Source organism: Amblyomma americanum, chromosome 5, assembly GCF_052857255.1.
Source record: "Amblyomma americanum isolate KBUSLIRL-KWMA chromosome 5, ASM5285725v1, whole genome shotgun sequence".
In the NCBI taxonomy this organism is placed as follows: Eukaryota; Metazoa; Arthropoda; class Arachnida; order Ixodida; family Ixodidae; genus Amblyomma; species Amblyomma americanum.
In genome coordinates, this window is record NC_135501.1 from 136,134,129 (window position 1) to 136,149,399 (window position 15,271).

General features: G+C 45.7%; 1 protein-coding gene across 5 annotated transcripts in view; it reads right to left on the minus strand.

Annotated features, from left to right (window-relative positions):
• The window catches only part of LOC144132733 (uncharacterized), a 125,962-nt gene that overhangs the window by 18,947 nt on the left and 91,744 nt on the right, over nucleotides 1-15,271 (minus strand). For 2 of the 5 annotated variants that reach the window (XM_077665344.1, XM_077665345.1), the window contains 5 exons: nucleotides 8,516-8,660; nucleotides 8,059-8,122; nucleotides 7,386-7,636; nucleotides 7,181-7,304; nucleotides 4,939-5,076 (listed from right to left, as the gene is read on the minus strand). The exons of 1 other annotated variant lie outside the window; for it this stretch is intronic. In XM_077665344.1, the coding sequence (XP_077521470.1) occupies nucleotides 7,182-7,304; nucleotides 7,386-7,636; nucleotides 8,059-8,122; nucleotides 8,516-8,542 (465 nt within the window). In that variant the 5' untranslated portion in view covers nucleotides 8,543-8,660 and the 3' untranslated portion in view covers nucleotides 4,939-5,076; nucleotide 7,181. Of the gene's footprint in view, nucleotides 1-655; nucleotides 1,933-4,938; nucleotides 5,077-7,180; nucleotides 7,305-7,385; nucleotides 7,637-8,058; nucleotides 8,123-8,515; nucleotides 8,661-15,271 lie in introns of those variants that run through there. 2 more of the 5 variants (XM_077665346.1, XM_077665343.1) reach the window with 1 other exon arrangement.

Below are 15,271 nucleotides of genomic sequence, written 5' to 3' on the forward strand. Positions count from 1 at the left end.
TTTCAGTTCCGTCGAAGGCCGCAGAGCGCCAGCGCCGGATTCACTCCGATGCCCCCCGAATGGCGAGGGCGCCCCTAGCGGCCACTCTTGTCCCTATATCAAACTTTCGGGGGAGTTTCATGACCAGTAAAATATTGAGGGACTCTGCCTATACCATTAAATTTTTAGCCTGGCGTTTTTTGCTCACGCCGACAACACGAAAATTTCCTTGCACGGTAGAAGTATACAGCTTCGCTGTAAAACTATATTAAAAATAAGAAATTAAAATTTTGAGATTTCACGTCTAGAAGCGACCCATAGGCTATGAGGGGCGCTTAGTGAAAGACCCCGAATTAATGAGACCACCTGCGTGGGATTCTTCAACGTGCGCTAACATCGCGAAGCAAACCGGCCATTCCATATTACGCTGCCATCGAAATAGGGCCACCGCGGCCGAGACTGTGCCTGCGAACTTCGAATTAGCAGCCAAGAGCAAAAGTAACTGAGCCACTGCAGCACATTATCGCAGCGAGAGTTATAGTTACCGCTGTGGTTCTAAGTTGACCGAATGAAAAAAAAAACGGACTACACGAAGGTCATAAGAATAAAGTACGCCTTTCCTCGCGCTAAAAAAGCAGGCCCGTGAAATGAAAGAAAAGAAGGGCGAAAAACTCACCAGTTCGTCGTCCCGGATCTTGCTGTCGCTTCGGAGGTGAGAATCAGCACCATCTGACTCGGAGTCGGAGCTTCCCTCGCTTCCTGTAGCCAAGTCTCCCTCTTCTGTCTCCTCTGGCTCATTTTCCGTGCCTCCGAGTGCACATTCTTGCAGCTCCCTTGACAACGCAGGTGGCTCCTGGAGTTCGTCAGCAGTAGTAGAGACATTGTTGAGAAGAGCCAACTCTCCATTGCCTGAACCTTCGCTGCTGCACTCTGAATCTTCAGGACTTGCAGGCAGTGTGCCAGATTTGCTGCGACGTTGGAAACGGCATTTCGAGCGATAGGGAACGTCAGCGGATGCGTCCCAAAGATATCTGCTGAATTCTCGCTTACGGGACATTGTAAATTGTCCACCATGCGGCTGAACTGAACTTTATACAAAACACAAGTGATAACCCAGACGAAATAGTAGCGATTCCACTTCCAGTTACAAATAAGGCTCAAAATTATGCGCAGCTACAAATTCAGCCGCGTATAATGCAACTCTGTAATCGTCTCGCCGAGATTGACGAACTGAAAGCCGCCAGGGCCGGATTGCCGCGAAGGGCTGAAGTGGTGCCATCAAATGACCTGGGGCCCTATTCTCGACACGCATGGCCGCCGTTCGCCGCCATATTGTCTCTCTGATTGGCTCATTGGGCGATCACGTGCAAGTCACGAGTTTTAAATTTGTGGCGCGAAACCATCAGGCTTCGAAATAGCTTTCTGCCGTGACGTCAAAATGACGTGTACTTGAAGACTGATTTTTAGCGCAGTTATATTTTGTGCCGGGTTGGTAAATTTAAATGTCTGTGGAGGGGAAACGAAGCTACAGCTGGCATAGAAGAAAACACTTGGCTCGTTTTAGCAATTTTGAGGAAAAAAAGTTCGTACTGTGAGGGTTGCTTCCTAGAATGTGATTGGCTGGAGGAATGTCACGTGATTCACGTGATACGCAAGCATAATTCAGTGATGTCAAAATGACGTTTAGTGACGCAAAGGAAATGCTGCCATTGCTGAAAAATGCCCCATTTCGCCGTCGTAATTTGGTACGGCCGCGAGGTGGTTGAATTACGGCCAGAAGAAAATGGCGGATACAAGGCTGAGTTATACGTCTGACTCCGCAGTTTGGTACCAATTTATTTGAAGTGATGAATTATGGCAAGGTAAACCTTGTTTTGAATGTAGAAAACTTTGAAACAGCTTTTTAAGGGCACTTATATAGTAACTATTTGTTGGAAGGACCGACACAAAGAAGGTTAATTTTTTTAATCGTCTGAGGAGGTCTCTACGTACTTTTCTGCCTCAAACACTTTGCGGACGTTACTACGGCATCATCAACGCACCGTCTCTTCCACGACGACGAAGACGCGGAGGCAACATGCGACGGCATGGGCCATCGTATTTGAGGCAACAACGAGGACGTTCGGACTAGCTAGAAGTTCGCTAGAAAGAAGTTCGGACGATGGCTTTGTTTCCGGCATTACCCGTCGTATTGGACTGGCTAGGAGTGCTTTCGGACAGGCATTATCGTGAGCGTCGAGACGCTTTCGAGATGCCCGATGACTTGTTCAGGCAGCATTTTCGCCTGACAAAAGACTTGGTGAGGTGGCTGTGTGACGAGTTGCGGGAAGATCTGGAGAGGCAGCGCGTCAACACGGCAACTGTGCTCACCGTGGAGCAGCAGGTGCTGTGTGCGCTCCGGTTTTACGCCACAGGCAGTTTTCAGGGCATGATTGCAAGCGACGAACACCTAGCGGTTAGTCAGCCGAGTGTGAGTCGCTGCATCCATGCAGTCACCGACGCGATTGTGAACTGCCTGGGACACGAGTGGATCTCCTTCCCATGCTCTCCGGCTGAACTGGCGACCGCACGCGAAGGCTTCGAGCTGCTGGACAGTAGATTCCCGGGATGTGTTGGCGCCATCGATGGGACACTTGTCTGCATAGCCGCACCATCTGACGAGGTCAACAGACCTGCGTACTTCTGCCGCAAGGGATACTATGCCTTGAACGTCATGGTGGTAAGAACGACAACAATAAGCTTTGTAGCGGCGCTCTTCGGTGCATGACCTTTGGTCTCATGTAACCAGAAACATGACGTCGTCGGCACTCGTTTGCGGCGTGCTTACCTGCATGTTTTATTAGACTAAAGGGAGAACGGTCTGCTGGAGAAAGCGGGTTAACATTTGTGCCTGTAAAGGAAAGCAGAAAAAAATGGCACAATCGTGCCTTCGGAAAAAGAAACATACAACGCACGGAGCCTCCAAAGTGCCTGGAGTGCAGCCTTTGTGATTTTCTGTATTTTGCTGCGTCTGAGTTCTTATATTCTGGCAACATGACACTCAAAGGTAGAAAGAAAAAGAGGTAGTAGACTGGCACTTGCACACATAGCCCATTGCATGCCCATGTATTTGTTCCTGTAAGCCCTGCAACTGCACATTACTGACAGGACAGTGTTCATTGCTGGAGTAGTGGGAGTTGCACAAACAAGGTGCTCTTGGACAAGGATTACACAGTATGACCTTGTTTGCACAGTTCATGTCATGTGCTATGTTATCTTTATTGTTTTATGACACTTTGTCTTGGGTGATGCGGGTGTCCCCACTTCACTGTGAGATTAGATTCTGAGTGCTCAGTCCAGTTAGTGTTGGAGCCTCTTTTTTCTCATCTGTGTCAAATATCACAATCAATCACTTTGGTTTTATGGTTTCAGTATGCTGTCTGCTGTAGTGCAACATACTGTACCAGTGTGCAGTTGATAATGCAGTGGAGGAAAGTCAGTGTTTTGGCGCATGTCTGTGCTAGCAAAAACTATGGCATAAGGTAAAAAAAAACTGCTAACAACAACACAGACGGCGGCTGAAGTTGTTAAATTGCAACACAAAATATACACCTACGCCACATCATAAATGTTACAATACGAAGACTGGTTCGCACTTGTAAATTGGGCGGGTAAAAAAATAAATATTTGTTCATGCTTCTTTACAGGTGTGTGATGCCCATCTTCGCATCAGGGCACTTGACGCTACATTCCCAGGGTCTGTGCATGATTCCTTCGTGTGGCGGACATCACCGGTGCATCATGCACTGTGCAACCACAATTTTCTGCAATGCGGGGAATATCTACTAGGTATGTGAATTCTGGCACAAGGGCGAAATAGTTGGACTGAACAAATGTAAATCCAGTCAGTAGATCTCAGACAACAGTTGCATGTAGCTGGTTAAGCATATCTACAGTGAACACACTGTTGAGGCAAGTTGCTTTCAAATTAATGCAAATCCAGGGTTTCTACATGTCAGCAGTAGTGTCAACGAAGGTGTTGCATTAGTGAAACTGCTATCGGTAAGGAAATCGGAGGGCAGGAAGAGTTGAGGCTTTCCTTCAAGGTATTTATAACAACATATGTACATAATAACATAATAACATTAATAACACAGGATGCAGACCTGCTTATTCCTGCACACAGAGTGAGTCAAAAAATAAGATATTTGTTCACGTTCCTTCACGGGTGAGCAATGCAATATAGAGTAGTATCACAACTATGTAACAACATAAATATCACAACATGCAGATTTGCTTTTACTTGTAAACCGAGAGGGTGGAAAAATAAGGGATACTTCTTTATGCTGTACCTCAGAAAATGTGAGGTCACATATAGCTGAGGCTCTCCTTCAAAGCTGATATGTCTACCGGTGCATGTTACTATTTGTATACAGCAAACTTACAGGCTGCCATATTGCCTGTATCATGGCTGATAACAATGACAGCAATAATTATTGTATCATAAATAGAGGCCTTTGTAATGAGGGGAGAAAAGTAATAAATGATGAAATAAATAATGGACTGAAAAATTCATGCACCCAAATTGCAGACGTTGCGCATTTTGAAAAATGTCAGTCTTCATTGGCCTGCAGGTGATGGCGCCTACCCGCTGCAGCCATGGTTGGTCACACCCATTCCAGGATGTCACGCTCCTGGCAGTCCTGCTGCCAGGTTCAACAGTGCACATTCATCGCTGAGGTCTGTTGTCGAGCGCACGATTGGTGTCCTGAAGAGCCGGTTCAGGTGTCTACAACGGTACCGCGCACTGCACTACGAACCGGAGACTGCAGCGAAGATTGTAGCAGCTTGTGCAGTGTTGCACAATGTGTGCATATATTCACGGCTGCCTCAACTTGCCCCCCCTGACAATGGTGACCCTGATGATGACACAGACCTCTGTGATGACAACGGTGCCTTTCCTGCTCTATACCAGGCAGGTAGATATAAGCGTGACCAGCTGCTGCAGACATTTTTGTGCCAGCCTCGCCTGTAGACACGTTTATGTGCAGCCAATCAGCTGCCTCGGCAGCACCAGCCGCCTCGCCTGCACCAGCCACCTCGCCAGCACCAGCCACCCTGCAAGCAAGGATTGGCATTATTGCATACTTTGTTTCATACGGCAACAAGTATGTTGCACTGTTTATTTTTAAGCTTTTGTTTAAAGTGAAAACTGAGTTCCAGCTATTTATTTAATATACTCGTGCCGCAGCATGTGCTGCGTTTCATCATACTGCATTGTGTCTGTGAGCACAGAACGCTGCCTTCGCAGTATTTCTTCCCTGAGGCACGAAGCCTCTGCTCACTTCTCATTGCATTGTCTTCATCAAGAGGATGTGCCCCCGCAAGGAATTCAGCTTCAGTGGTGCTGTACAAACGCAGTGTACAGTGTGCTGCTTCAAGCTGAGTGCTTCATGCGTGAAGTTATGTGTGGTGGTGCAGTGTTGTGAAAAGCTGCTACTGTGCACAGTGCTCTTTACAGTGGAATGTGCAGCATTTGGCGAAGTCCTGTCATAGTCGTCATTGTGGCAGTGGTCGTCGTCGCCCTTGCACCTGCCATCATTGTAGTGTTAAAGGAGGTGGGCGTCGCCCACCATTGGAGCAAACTGTGGCCATGTGAGTGACCTTGTATCACGCCTATCCTACACTCTGTGAAATGTGGGCTGTATGTTAATGCTATCTTCAGGACTTGTTTGTATGCTGTGCCGTGTACTGTCAGTATGTATGCAGCATGCCAAGAGAGCAGTCTGTGCGTTCACCATCCACCTGCAAAAGAACTTAACTTTTTCCCTGTCCTCAGTGCCTCCAGTATGGAGCCTGTGTCGTGTGTGTTGTGTTTTGGCTACCATTCATTGGCAACCACTTGAGCATTATGTTACCTCTCTGGGCTGCAGCATCGCTGCAGGTCACAAGGTGCGCACAGTACGCAAGATGCAAGGTGGCAACGGTATCTCCCTGAGAGTGCAATTTCATTAAGTAGAGAAGTGTTTGTGCAAGACAGGAGAGGAAATGTTCGCTGTGCTTTTATCTAGTTATGAACTTAGTATAACATTGAACTCTGACTGATGTGCTTCGCATGAGAATCGTAGTTTTTTACACATCCTTAATGAGCAACCTTACATCTCGTTCCGTTTCCGCTTCACTGTCACGGGCAAGACACGTTATATCAGAGATGTAACAAGTTCTAAAGAGTTGCCATCCTGTGCTGCACAGTCGAATGGCATTACAGGTTCAGTATGAGCTCAGAAAGAAATGTATACACAATTACTTGTTCATTGAAGGAAATGATGTTAAGGGCATACGTGTTTTTGATGAACACACGATGAACACAATGCCGTGAAAAGCAGTCATAGTGGCCCTTATATTCCATGCTGCATTTGCCACCTTTGCGTTGCTTCCAAACACTCTCATTGCAATTTTTGAGTGATTGGAGTGTCTTGGCTGGACTTAGACAAACCTCACTTGCTGTATTGAGGCGTTGCCTACATTTTACTTGTATGTTAATGTGAAATTTTTTTGCTTCTGTTGATGACATGTGCTACCTGTGTATGGCACAGTAGTGTCACCATTAAGTTCGTGGTTATAACCTAAGGGCACATTTATACATTGCCAACACCTCTGGTACACATTGTACTGTAGATTGAGTTGCCACCTGACTGGCTTTATCAGCATGCATGCTATAGCATCTTAATGTGCCACTGCTCCCTCCTTTTCTTTTATCGCTTCAGACCATTCATTGTTATCCTTCGAGGACTGTCTCCTGTCACATATGCCAGCTATTATGTGTTTAACACCTTAAGCTATGAAATTTGGTTTTTATAGAAAGGAAAGACACAGTAACTATTCCACTTCCAGGAGGTCACCTCAACAGTGCTGTCGGCGAAGGGATGGAGGAGGAAATGAAAGCAGGAAGAGAGAAAAAGGCACAGTAGCAGAGGTTCCTGTATTAATTTTGACTGCCTAGGGCTCCTGATCATGCACAGACATTACATAGCTCATGGGTTTCTTCGGCGTTTTGCCTCCATCGAAATTCGACCGCTGTGACAGGTATTTAACCTGCATCCTAGAACTGAGGAGCAAAAAATACCTCTCCGTACAGTAGCCTGCACGACCTATCATGGCTTTTCTCACTACACTGCTCTGACTGCCAAGGTCATGCTCTTTTCTGTTCCTCTGAACTCACCTTATGGATCGCCACCATTCTCACAGGGCACCTGGTTGCAGCCCTGCAGTGTGCTGTTAATGTCACGCAGGGCCTGCACCAGCTGCTCGACGGCGTTGACCTGGCGGACCTGCAGGCTTTCAATCTTTTTTTTGCAAAGACAACAAGCGTTCTTTATCACCGTCCTGGGGGAAACACTGAACAAACATAGTCAATAATACTTTACCCCTGCCAGGTGGGTCCTGATGTGTGCCAGGGCTGTCGTTATCTGCCGGAGCTGCTGGTCCTGTATCGTGGCCAGGCGCCCTTGTTGTTCTATTAGGGCGGCGATCGCGTTGTGCCTTTGCTGCACACTGCCTGGGTGGTCTTGCTGGCGAGGTGGAAGTGCATGCGGCCGCCTGATTGAGCCACCTTGCTGGTGCGGTGCAGCTTGTATTGGTGGCGGTGCAGCTCGCGTACCTGGCTGGCCCTCGTTCTCTGCATATGTGTAATTTCAGTGTGTTTTCCTGTAGTGAAACCACAAGACACCTCTGCCTTGGAACATGCGTCACATTTCTGTTGCATTGTGTTATGCCTCACTTTATTGCAGGAGCATTTTTTGGGTCGTACACCTTTTTTCATTTCAGGTACCATACATTGAAATTTGCCACCATGTGTACAACACAATTTGGCCATAAATGCATAAAACTAATGTTATGACTGCAAAAACAGAAATGTTTTACTGAAAAATACAAGTTTGTTCAATGTAAATCAGCATATATATTAGCCAACTGACAGTGTGATAGTTATGATCACATTTCCTGTAACAATGCTTAAAAGCTATGTCTCACCATGCTTGCAACTAACTGTAACCTGCACCATGCTTAGAAAGCTGTTGTCTACTGAAGTACATGACAAACCTTGTACTGAGGAATAGTCATGCTCGTCCATGACTTGTGACGCCTGTGGCGCTGGGCTGGGTGCCTGCGAGTGCATAAGATGAATACTCACAGTTCAGTCATACTTCAGCGGCAACACAAGCATTGATTTCTGGTTATGCTTTCGACGCTGTGTCATGCTATATTTAATTTTGAATGAAAAAGATTTTATATATTTACGATCACAGCTTCATTCTTTTTGAGACATCTTTCGCTGTGGCATATTTTCAGAAGGATGTTACGAATTTACCTTGGTGATATGGGAACAAACGCTATGTCATTTTACGCACGGCCAACACGTATGCTTGCGTCATTCTGTAATGCGCTTACAGAGTTGCCTTGCGATTTCAGCTCCTGCCTGATAGCAGCCACCGCTTGCTGTGGAAAGGTGCTTACATATCTTTTTGCAAGTTGGAAAAACTCTTTCATAGTTACTCACCGGTGAAACTGAGGCTGCTGGTGCCATGCCGAATACGGCCGGGGACCTGCACCCCACGGAGCAGTCTTTGCCAACGATTGCCAAAATGCGGGCATCACTTGGGCTCAGCACTGCCTCTGGGTTCGGCAGCCCCCCGCCTGTAGTTCTGCATGAATAAAAGATATGGCTCTCATACCTAAAGTGGAAGTGAGGCGGGAGAGTTATAAGCATTCCGAGAGGCCCGACTATTTCTTGACAAAATCTAGGACAAAAAGCTTGCAGCCTAATATGCCAAATGTATAGGTTGCCCTGCTGGATTACACAGAGTAAGGTATTCCAATATGTCCAGTTTTTAACTATGTGTCTCTTAACGGGTCTCGTGCTGAAAGTCATGTATCGCAGCACTGGTTGTTCAGAAGCCGCCAGAGCGTGTGACGACGTTCGGTGCGTCTGCGTATGTTGCACTGGGTAAGCACAAGTGCACAGCAGTATACTGGCCTTTGCACAGGCGCTCCTAACTGGACGAGCAGGCAAAATTCGCAAGCACCGAAGAGCACACACGTCATAGTGAAAGTGTAACCATGCCATGCCGCGCACCGAAAGCAGATTAGCTCACCTGTGCTCTGCACCGACTAGCGAGCCTGCAGTTCGCGCTTGCCTCACCCGATGCTGCCAGAAGCGCTTCCAGCCTTCCGGCGAGCGCGTTGCCGGCCCCAGCCCGTTCAGCTCGGCCGCGAGCTGCACCCACAGGCGCTGGCATGTTTCTGCTGGCATCGCCTCACTGGCCCCGCGGCCCAGACCGGCATGCTGCTCGATAAAACAGAGCATGGCTTCTAGTTGATCTGCGCTACAACGCAATGTATAAACACCGCGCTGATTACTGTTGGCCACGCTCGCGCACGGAGGCTCCATGTTCGTCACTGGCGCTCCGTAGCAGACGACAGCAGACGACTGCCAAAACAAACACTGCTCACGAGAGTTCAGTCGCAGACCCCCCCCCTTTTCAGTGTAGTAGCAGGTGTACAAAAATAAAAATTTAGTTGCATTTATTTCATTGCGAAATGCCTCTAGTTGTTGGATGAGCGTCATTTTTTAGCGCATCACGAAGCTGTCGAAATCATCGGCATTTTTTGTCACCAGAACCACTCATATACAACGGTGCGATGCTGGGGCCATGGAACAAAATTCGTTTCCAGCGGCCGAGGCGTTGCTTAATGTGCTTTTTTCGTTTTTCGACCGTGGCACTTTGCAAGGCCCAGTTTTCAAGGGCAAGCATTACTCTGCCAGTGAAAGTGCGCGCCATTCGCTGCATATGCGTGTTCTCACCGAAGCCGCTGTGGTCTGTGTGTACGCACCGTTTGATCCTGTTTACAGCTGGTGCCCAGTGAGTGCTGTTTAAGACGGCCTCGCAGCAGAATGACTATAATGACGCTCCCCGAACGTCGTTCTTTTTCGCACTTGGCGCCAACAGTAGCAGACGACATCGTTTGTGTTTATCCTTTTTTGTTTTATTCTTCACATTTCATAACCTCTTTCAGTGCTTACGTAACCTGGCACCGCCTTGATGGTTACGTCACGCCTACATCACAATTTGAACAAAATGGCGAAATGTCGAGAATAGGGCCCCTGCACAGTTGTAATGCTGACCTCAGCGCCCCTCGCGTCATGGTGCTTTCTTACGAAAACAACAGATGGCACCGTTAGCGCCCTTTGGCGAAAACCATGAGTTGCGACTTTCGGTTCTTCGATTTCGAGGCAGACGATTACGGGTTTCCATCATGCGCGGGTGATCATGCCCGACTCGCTTAGCCCACCGTGTCTCCGCAGTTTTGTTTAGTAAACGTTGCACGATGGCACGACCATAAAACAACGCGATTCGGCAGAAACCAATGAGGCACAGAAGCAGACGCCGCGCGTGTTATCTCGGCGCCGCAACCGATGCGACCGAGCAGTTACTATATGCATCTATATAGTAGCTTTAGCACTCTCTTACAGCCAGCGCCCTCTACGCTTTTCATCGCTCCAGCGACCAACACAGCGCGGACGGTAAATTGGCGGGCTTGGCAGACGTTGGCGGGAAGACGTAGGGGGGCTTTGTCGTCGTGACGGCGTTGCTTTGTTCGTGACTCATGTCGGTCTACCCACAGCGACCCGCGGGAAAGTTTGCATTGACGTTGTGCCGGAAAATGAAGTGGAAGGACGAAAATAAGTGGGACGTGTACCCTGTGAAAATGATTGAGGATGCCGCTGTGGGCATCAGCCTGTTAACCCAGGAGAACGCCATTAGTGAACTGCGCGGCCAAGAAGTTCGGGTGCGCTGGGAGGAGGGTCAGGATGCTGCACCAGCGGAGCTGCTTGCTTTCGGTAAGTTTTGTCTAACAACGTTCCAGCACATGACTACGCAAAAATGAAGTGCTGGGTAGGTTGAGTTCATATTGGAGCTTGTTTTAGAAGGACCTCGCCAGTCTTTACCATCTATAGTCAACGCGCAAAGAAATTGGACCAGCGAATGGCCTGTTTACGTTGCTTTCTTTAGGTGCCTAAATTGCCAGTTTTCGCGATAACTCGCTACGGTCGAAAAGTTTGCAAACCGGAAACTCTTGCGACGTAATATCACTTCCTTTGTCGTCATATGTTGTATGAAAGGCGCCTTGTGCTGTATTTTTTTTTAAACATATATAACTGTAAGCAGACTGGAGTGCTCAAGCAGTTTAACAAAGCAGAATATTTGTGCACCTGTTATGGGCTTCACGACTTTCTATGGCGTTTGTGTGCTTCGCGTCATATCATTAGTGCAAACAGTCTCTGAAACTAAGCATATTCTTTAAAATTTCGCTTCCCTTGTTCCGGAGAACACCGCTCGAACACTCTAGGCTAGTGCGCTAATGACTACACTGTAAGAGCTATCTGATGCGACGTTTTTAGTGCAGATGATTTTGAAACCATGCTTTAAGATCAAGATTGAGGGCTCTCTTGCAAGCATATTTTGTGCCACCCGAAGGCCCTTTAGGGGCATTCATCACATACTTTTGTGCATTATGTACCATCTTTATTTACAAAACATTACACCACGCTGCATAATATTGTTTATGCATTGTTTCAGGGAAACCAACTGTCCTTGAGCGGAAGAGAAAAAAAATTGTTGCTGCAGCGGCCAGCGCTGAAGAGATTGCGACTGCATCTTCAACAAGTGTTCAAGGGAGTGGGGCAGCATCACCTGTACAGGTAGTAACTCCTGGCTTTACTTTAAACATCATTCAATGTGTGTCAAACATGCTGATCCAAGCATGCTGATCCATGCTGACCCAAAAGACGCGGGTTCGATCCCGGCCAGAGCAGTCGAATTTCGATGGAGGCGAAATTCTAGAGGCCCGTGTACTGTGCGATTTCAGGGCATGATAAAGAACCCCAGGTGGTCGAAATTTCCAGAGACCTTCACTACGGCGTCCCTCGCAGCCTGAGTTGCTTTAGGGCGTTAAGCTCCCATAAGGCAAACCAAATTCACATTTTTACTTTCTTAGGGCTGTGGAAGAAATGTGCGTGCATCTAGGGATATTGCAAATGCTAGGTTCTGAAGTTTTTAGTTGTGCTAACTGAAGGTTTAAATTGGGTGGTCACCAGTCTTTACTGAAATGTGTATTCTTATCGCTTATTTTTCGTTTAATGCATGCACCTTATCATAGCTGGTTAGCAATTGGTCTCAAAATATACATAATAGAATTTGGACGAGTTGGTTATGGACTTTCATATTAACAGCAACAGCGCAATGACTGCACAAAAGAAATAAACACCAATTATGATAAGCATTTGTTATTATTATTGACATTTATACAGTATTGACTCATTTTCCATTCACTCCGCATTATCCTACAGATATTTTGGCCTCCATCTAACACCATCGCTATCATGGGTAACTCACATTCAAAACATCTGTGCTGCAGCCTCTCGCACATTCGGGTACCTGCGCCATAACTTGAACGCCGCATACCCTGACATAAAAAACTAGCATGTATAACATTCATTCAGCCAATTATACTAGAATATGCATCATCCATTTAGCACCCATCACAAGCATACCTCGCCGCTGACCTTGAAGCCGTACAGAATCGCGCCATCCAATTTATAAAGTCTTGCTATTCAAGGAAAACCAGTATCACCGCACTGAAACACTCCCTTGCCATTCCATCACTCTAGTCACGCTGCATCATATCTTGCCTCTGCCTTCATCATTTCTATTATCACTCACGCACGAGACACGAAAACCTACAACCCCCGCACAGGACGTCTAGCCACCTAAGCTATGACCATAGTATTGCACGCATCAGCTGTGGCACCTTAGCACTAAAGTCATAATTTTTTCCGGACGCAATAGCACTACGGAATGGCCTGGCCAAATACCATCACATCATGCGCTGACCGCAAATCATTCCAGTATAAACTAAACGACCATTTTTTATGAGGGCAAAAAGTTCCTGCCATATTCACCTCGGCATTTTGAACAGCCGTTTATTGTTGCTTTTCTTTTTTATGTCATGCCTTTTGCAGTTTTTCCTGTTTAGATCCCATGCATTCCACTTTGCATTGTATACGCGTCACAAGATTATTTAACTGCTATATCCTGTTTTTTTTCTTACTGTTCTCTTTTATGAGTCTTCTTTCTCTCTTTTGGCCTTGATTTTGCTCCCCCTTACGTAATGCCTTTGGGCCTTTAAGGGAAAAAATGAAATGAAATAAAGTGCATGTTTATCATCAGCCTAACATCTTTCTATTCAGAAGAGGAGGCCTCTTGTACCCGAATATTAGCATCTTTCAGTTGCTCCGTCCCGTTGAAGAAAAAGTTAAAGGGATCCAACTCGCAGAAATGCTGATGAGTGCTCATTCAATATGTGTGCGGGTTCTTGTGCTCATCTACAGCGTCGGATAAGAAAGCCTCTGTGGATGCTGTCAAGTACTACCAACTTGAAAGGGGTACAGACACCAGATTTTGGTTGCATGTTGTCTTGTTAATCATGCGTAAAACATTACTGAACATGGATCATCATATGGTATAAGCTAGAATGTGTAAATCATTTATCGTTGAATTTTTCTCTCGCTCGTTTTGGTTCCTACAGCAAGATGACGGCTATGACGTCAAATAAGGTTTACCTGAATGTTTCCTTATCTGAACCTGCATAGTGTCTGCATTTTTTAAACAAATGGCTTCTTGCAGAGGGCACTGTGTTGCACTGCTGAAACCGATGAGGAACAGTTCATGTACGACTATGAGAAAACGCTTATGTACTGCAGGCGAATTGAACAGACTGCTAGTAAACATTTACTGCTGAACACAGCTGCCTCAAAGGGAACTGGGCAAACTCGCTTCATGCAGTGCACACATACTTCATGTTGTCTACATGCGTAGCTTTGATACCATTTCTTCAGGAAATTCAATAGATATGCCAGAGATTGAGGAATTGCGTACCATAAACTGTAATACATTTTGCTGGTAAAAATATTCTTAATGGGGTGCAAAAGACTGCTTGAATGGATGCCGGCTATACTTCAGATGGATTCTTTGTCATGCAGATGCTGACTCAAAAAGAATTAAGGGAATGCAAAGGAATGGGAGTATTTCAATGAAGAAATTTCAAAATACAAGAAAACAAAATGCCACCCTCAACCCTATTAGCACTGTGAATGTAATCAGCTGAACTCGTGTCCACTGATTAACTCGGCAATGATTCCATTTCTGTGCTTGTTGCAGATGCATACAAGATGGTGAAAGTCTGAAGGGGATGATGGCCAAATTCGAAAAGAGTCCTGGTCCCTGCACGCCAGCCGATAAGGAATGTGCGCTTGCTCACTTGTCACCATCAGTGTGTAGGCATTCTCATATTACTACTAGACAGACTCATTGCAACTGGATTTTGATCAGGTGGCATTCGGACTATAGACAAAGCTCGGCAGTGCTCCACAGCTATTTTCAGGGATAATGATGACATTTGAGGTTCACTCACAGATTGCTGTCATAACTTTGTGTCCCTTTTAAACATGTGACTGGATACAAAAGGAATGTGAATAACCCTTTAGCATGCTTTGCACACAATTGTGCACAAAGCGAACTCAGCTTTTTCTGAGACTGCTGCACCTAGTTGTGATTTCCTTGTTTCAGGTAAGTTTTGCATACTTCATGTTTCAAATAAGGTGGTTTCTTGATATCTTTTTGGAGGCATATAATCTACCACCAAAAGTAACATCACTTTTTTTATATGCGAAAGCACTATATGGTTACATCGCGTCAGCAAAAAGTGTCTACAAAATTTTGTCTGCATGATTATGTCGTGCGGAGCTAAATCTGGAAAAGCTTGATTGTGTTAGGCAGAGCGTGAGTAGGTCTTGAAATGAAAAATAGTTTGGTTGATGAATTTTGTTATTTAAATAATTTAATTGAATTATTATCAGCAGGTTTTGCGTGACTGATTTAAAGAAAGGTTATATAAATGCATGAGAAGGCTTACTTAGAATAAAAATAAATGAAAAACAATGAATTAAATAAAAGGCAAATTTTTAAAAATGAGCAATTGAGGGAGAAAGAAAAGAAATGGAAATGTGAAACTTTTAGGCAGACTTAAGTGCAATCCTGTAATTTTTCTTTCATAATTATAAGCATAATGCATACATACTAAATTGAAAATATTTTTGCAATTTTTATGGTATTAATTTGATAAATTGCATTTTGATGGTACCATTTCCATTAGCCATGACATTTTGAATGAAATTTTTGACATCCCCACAAAA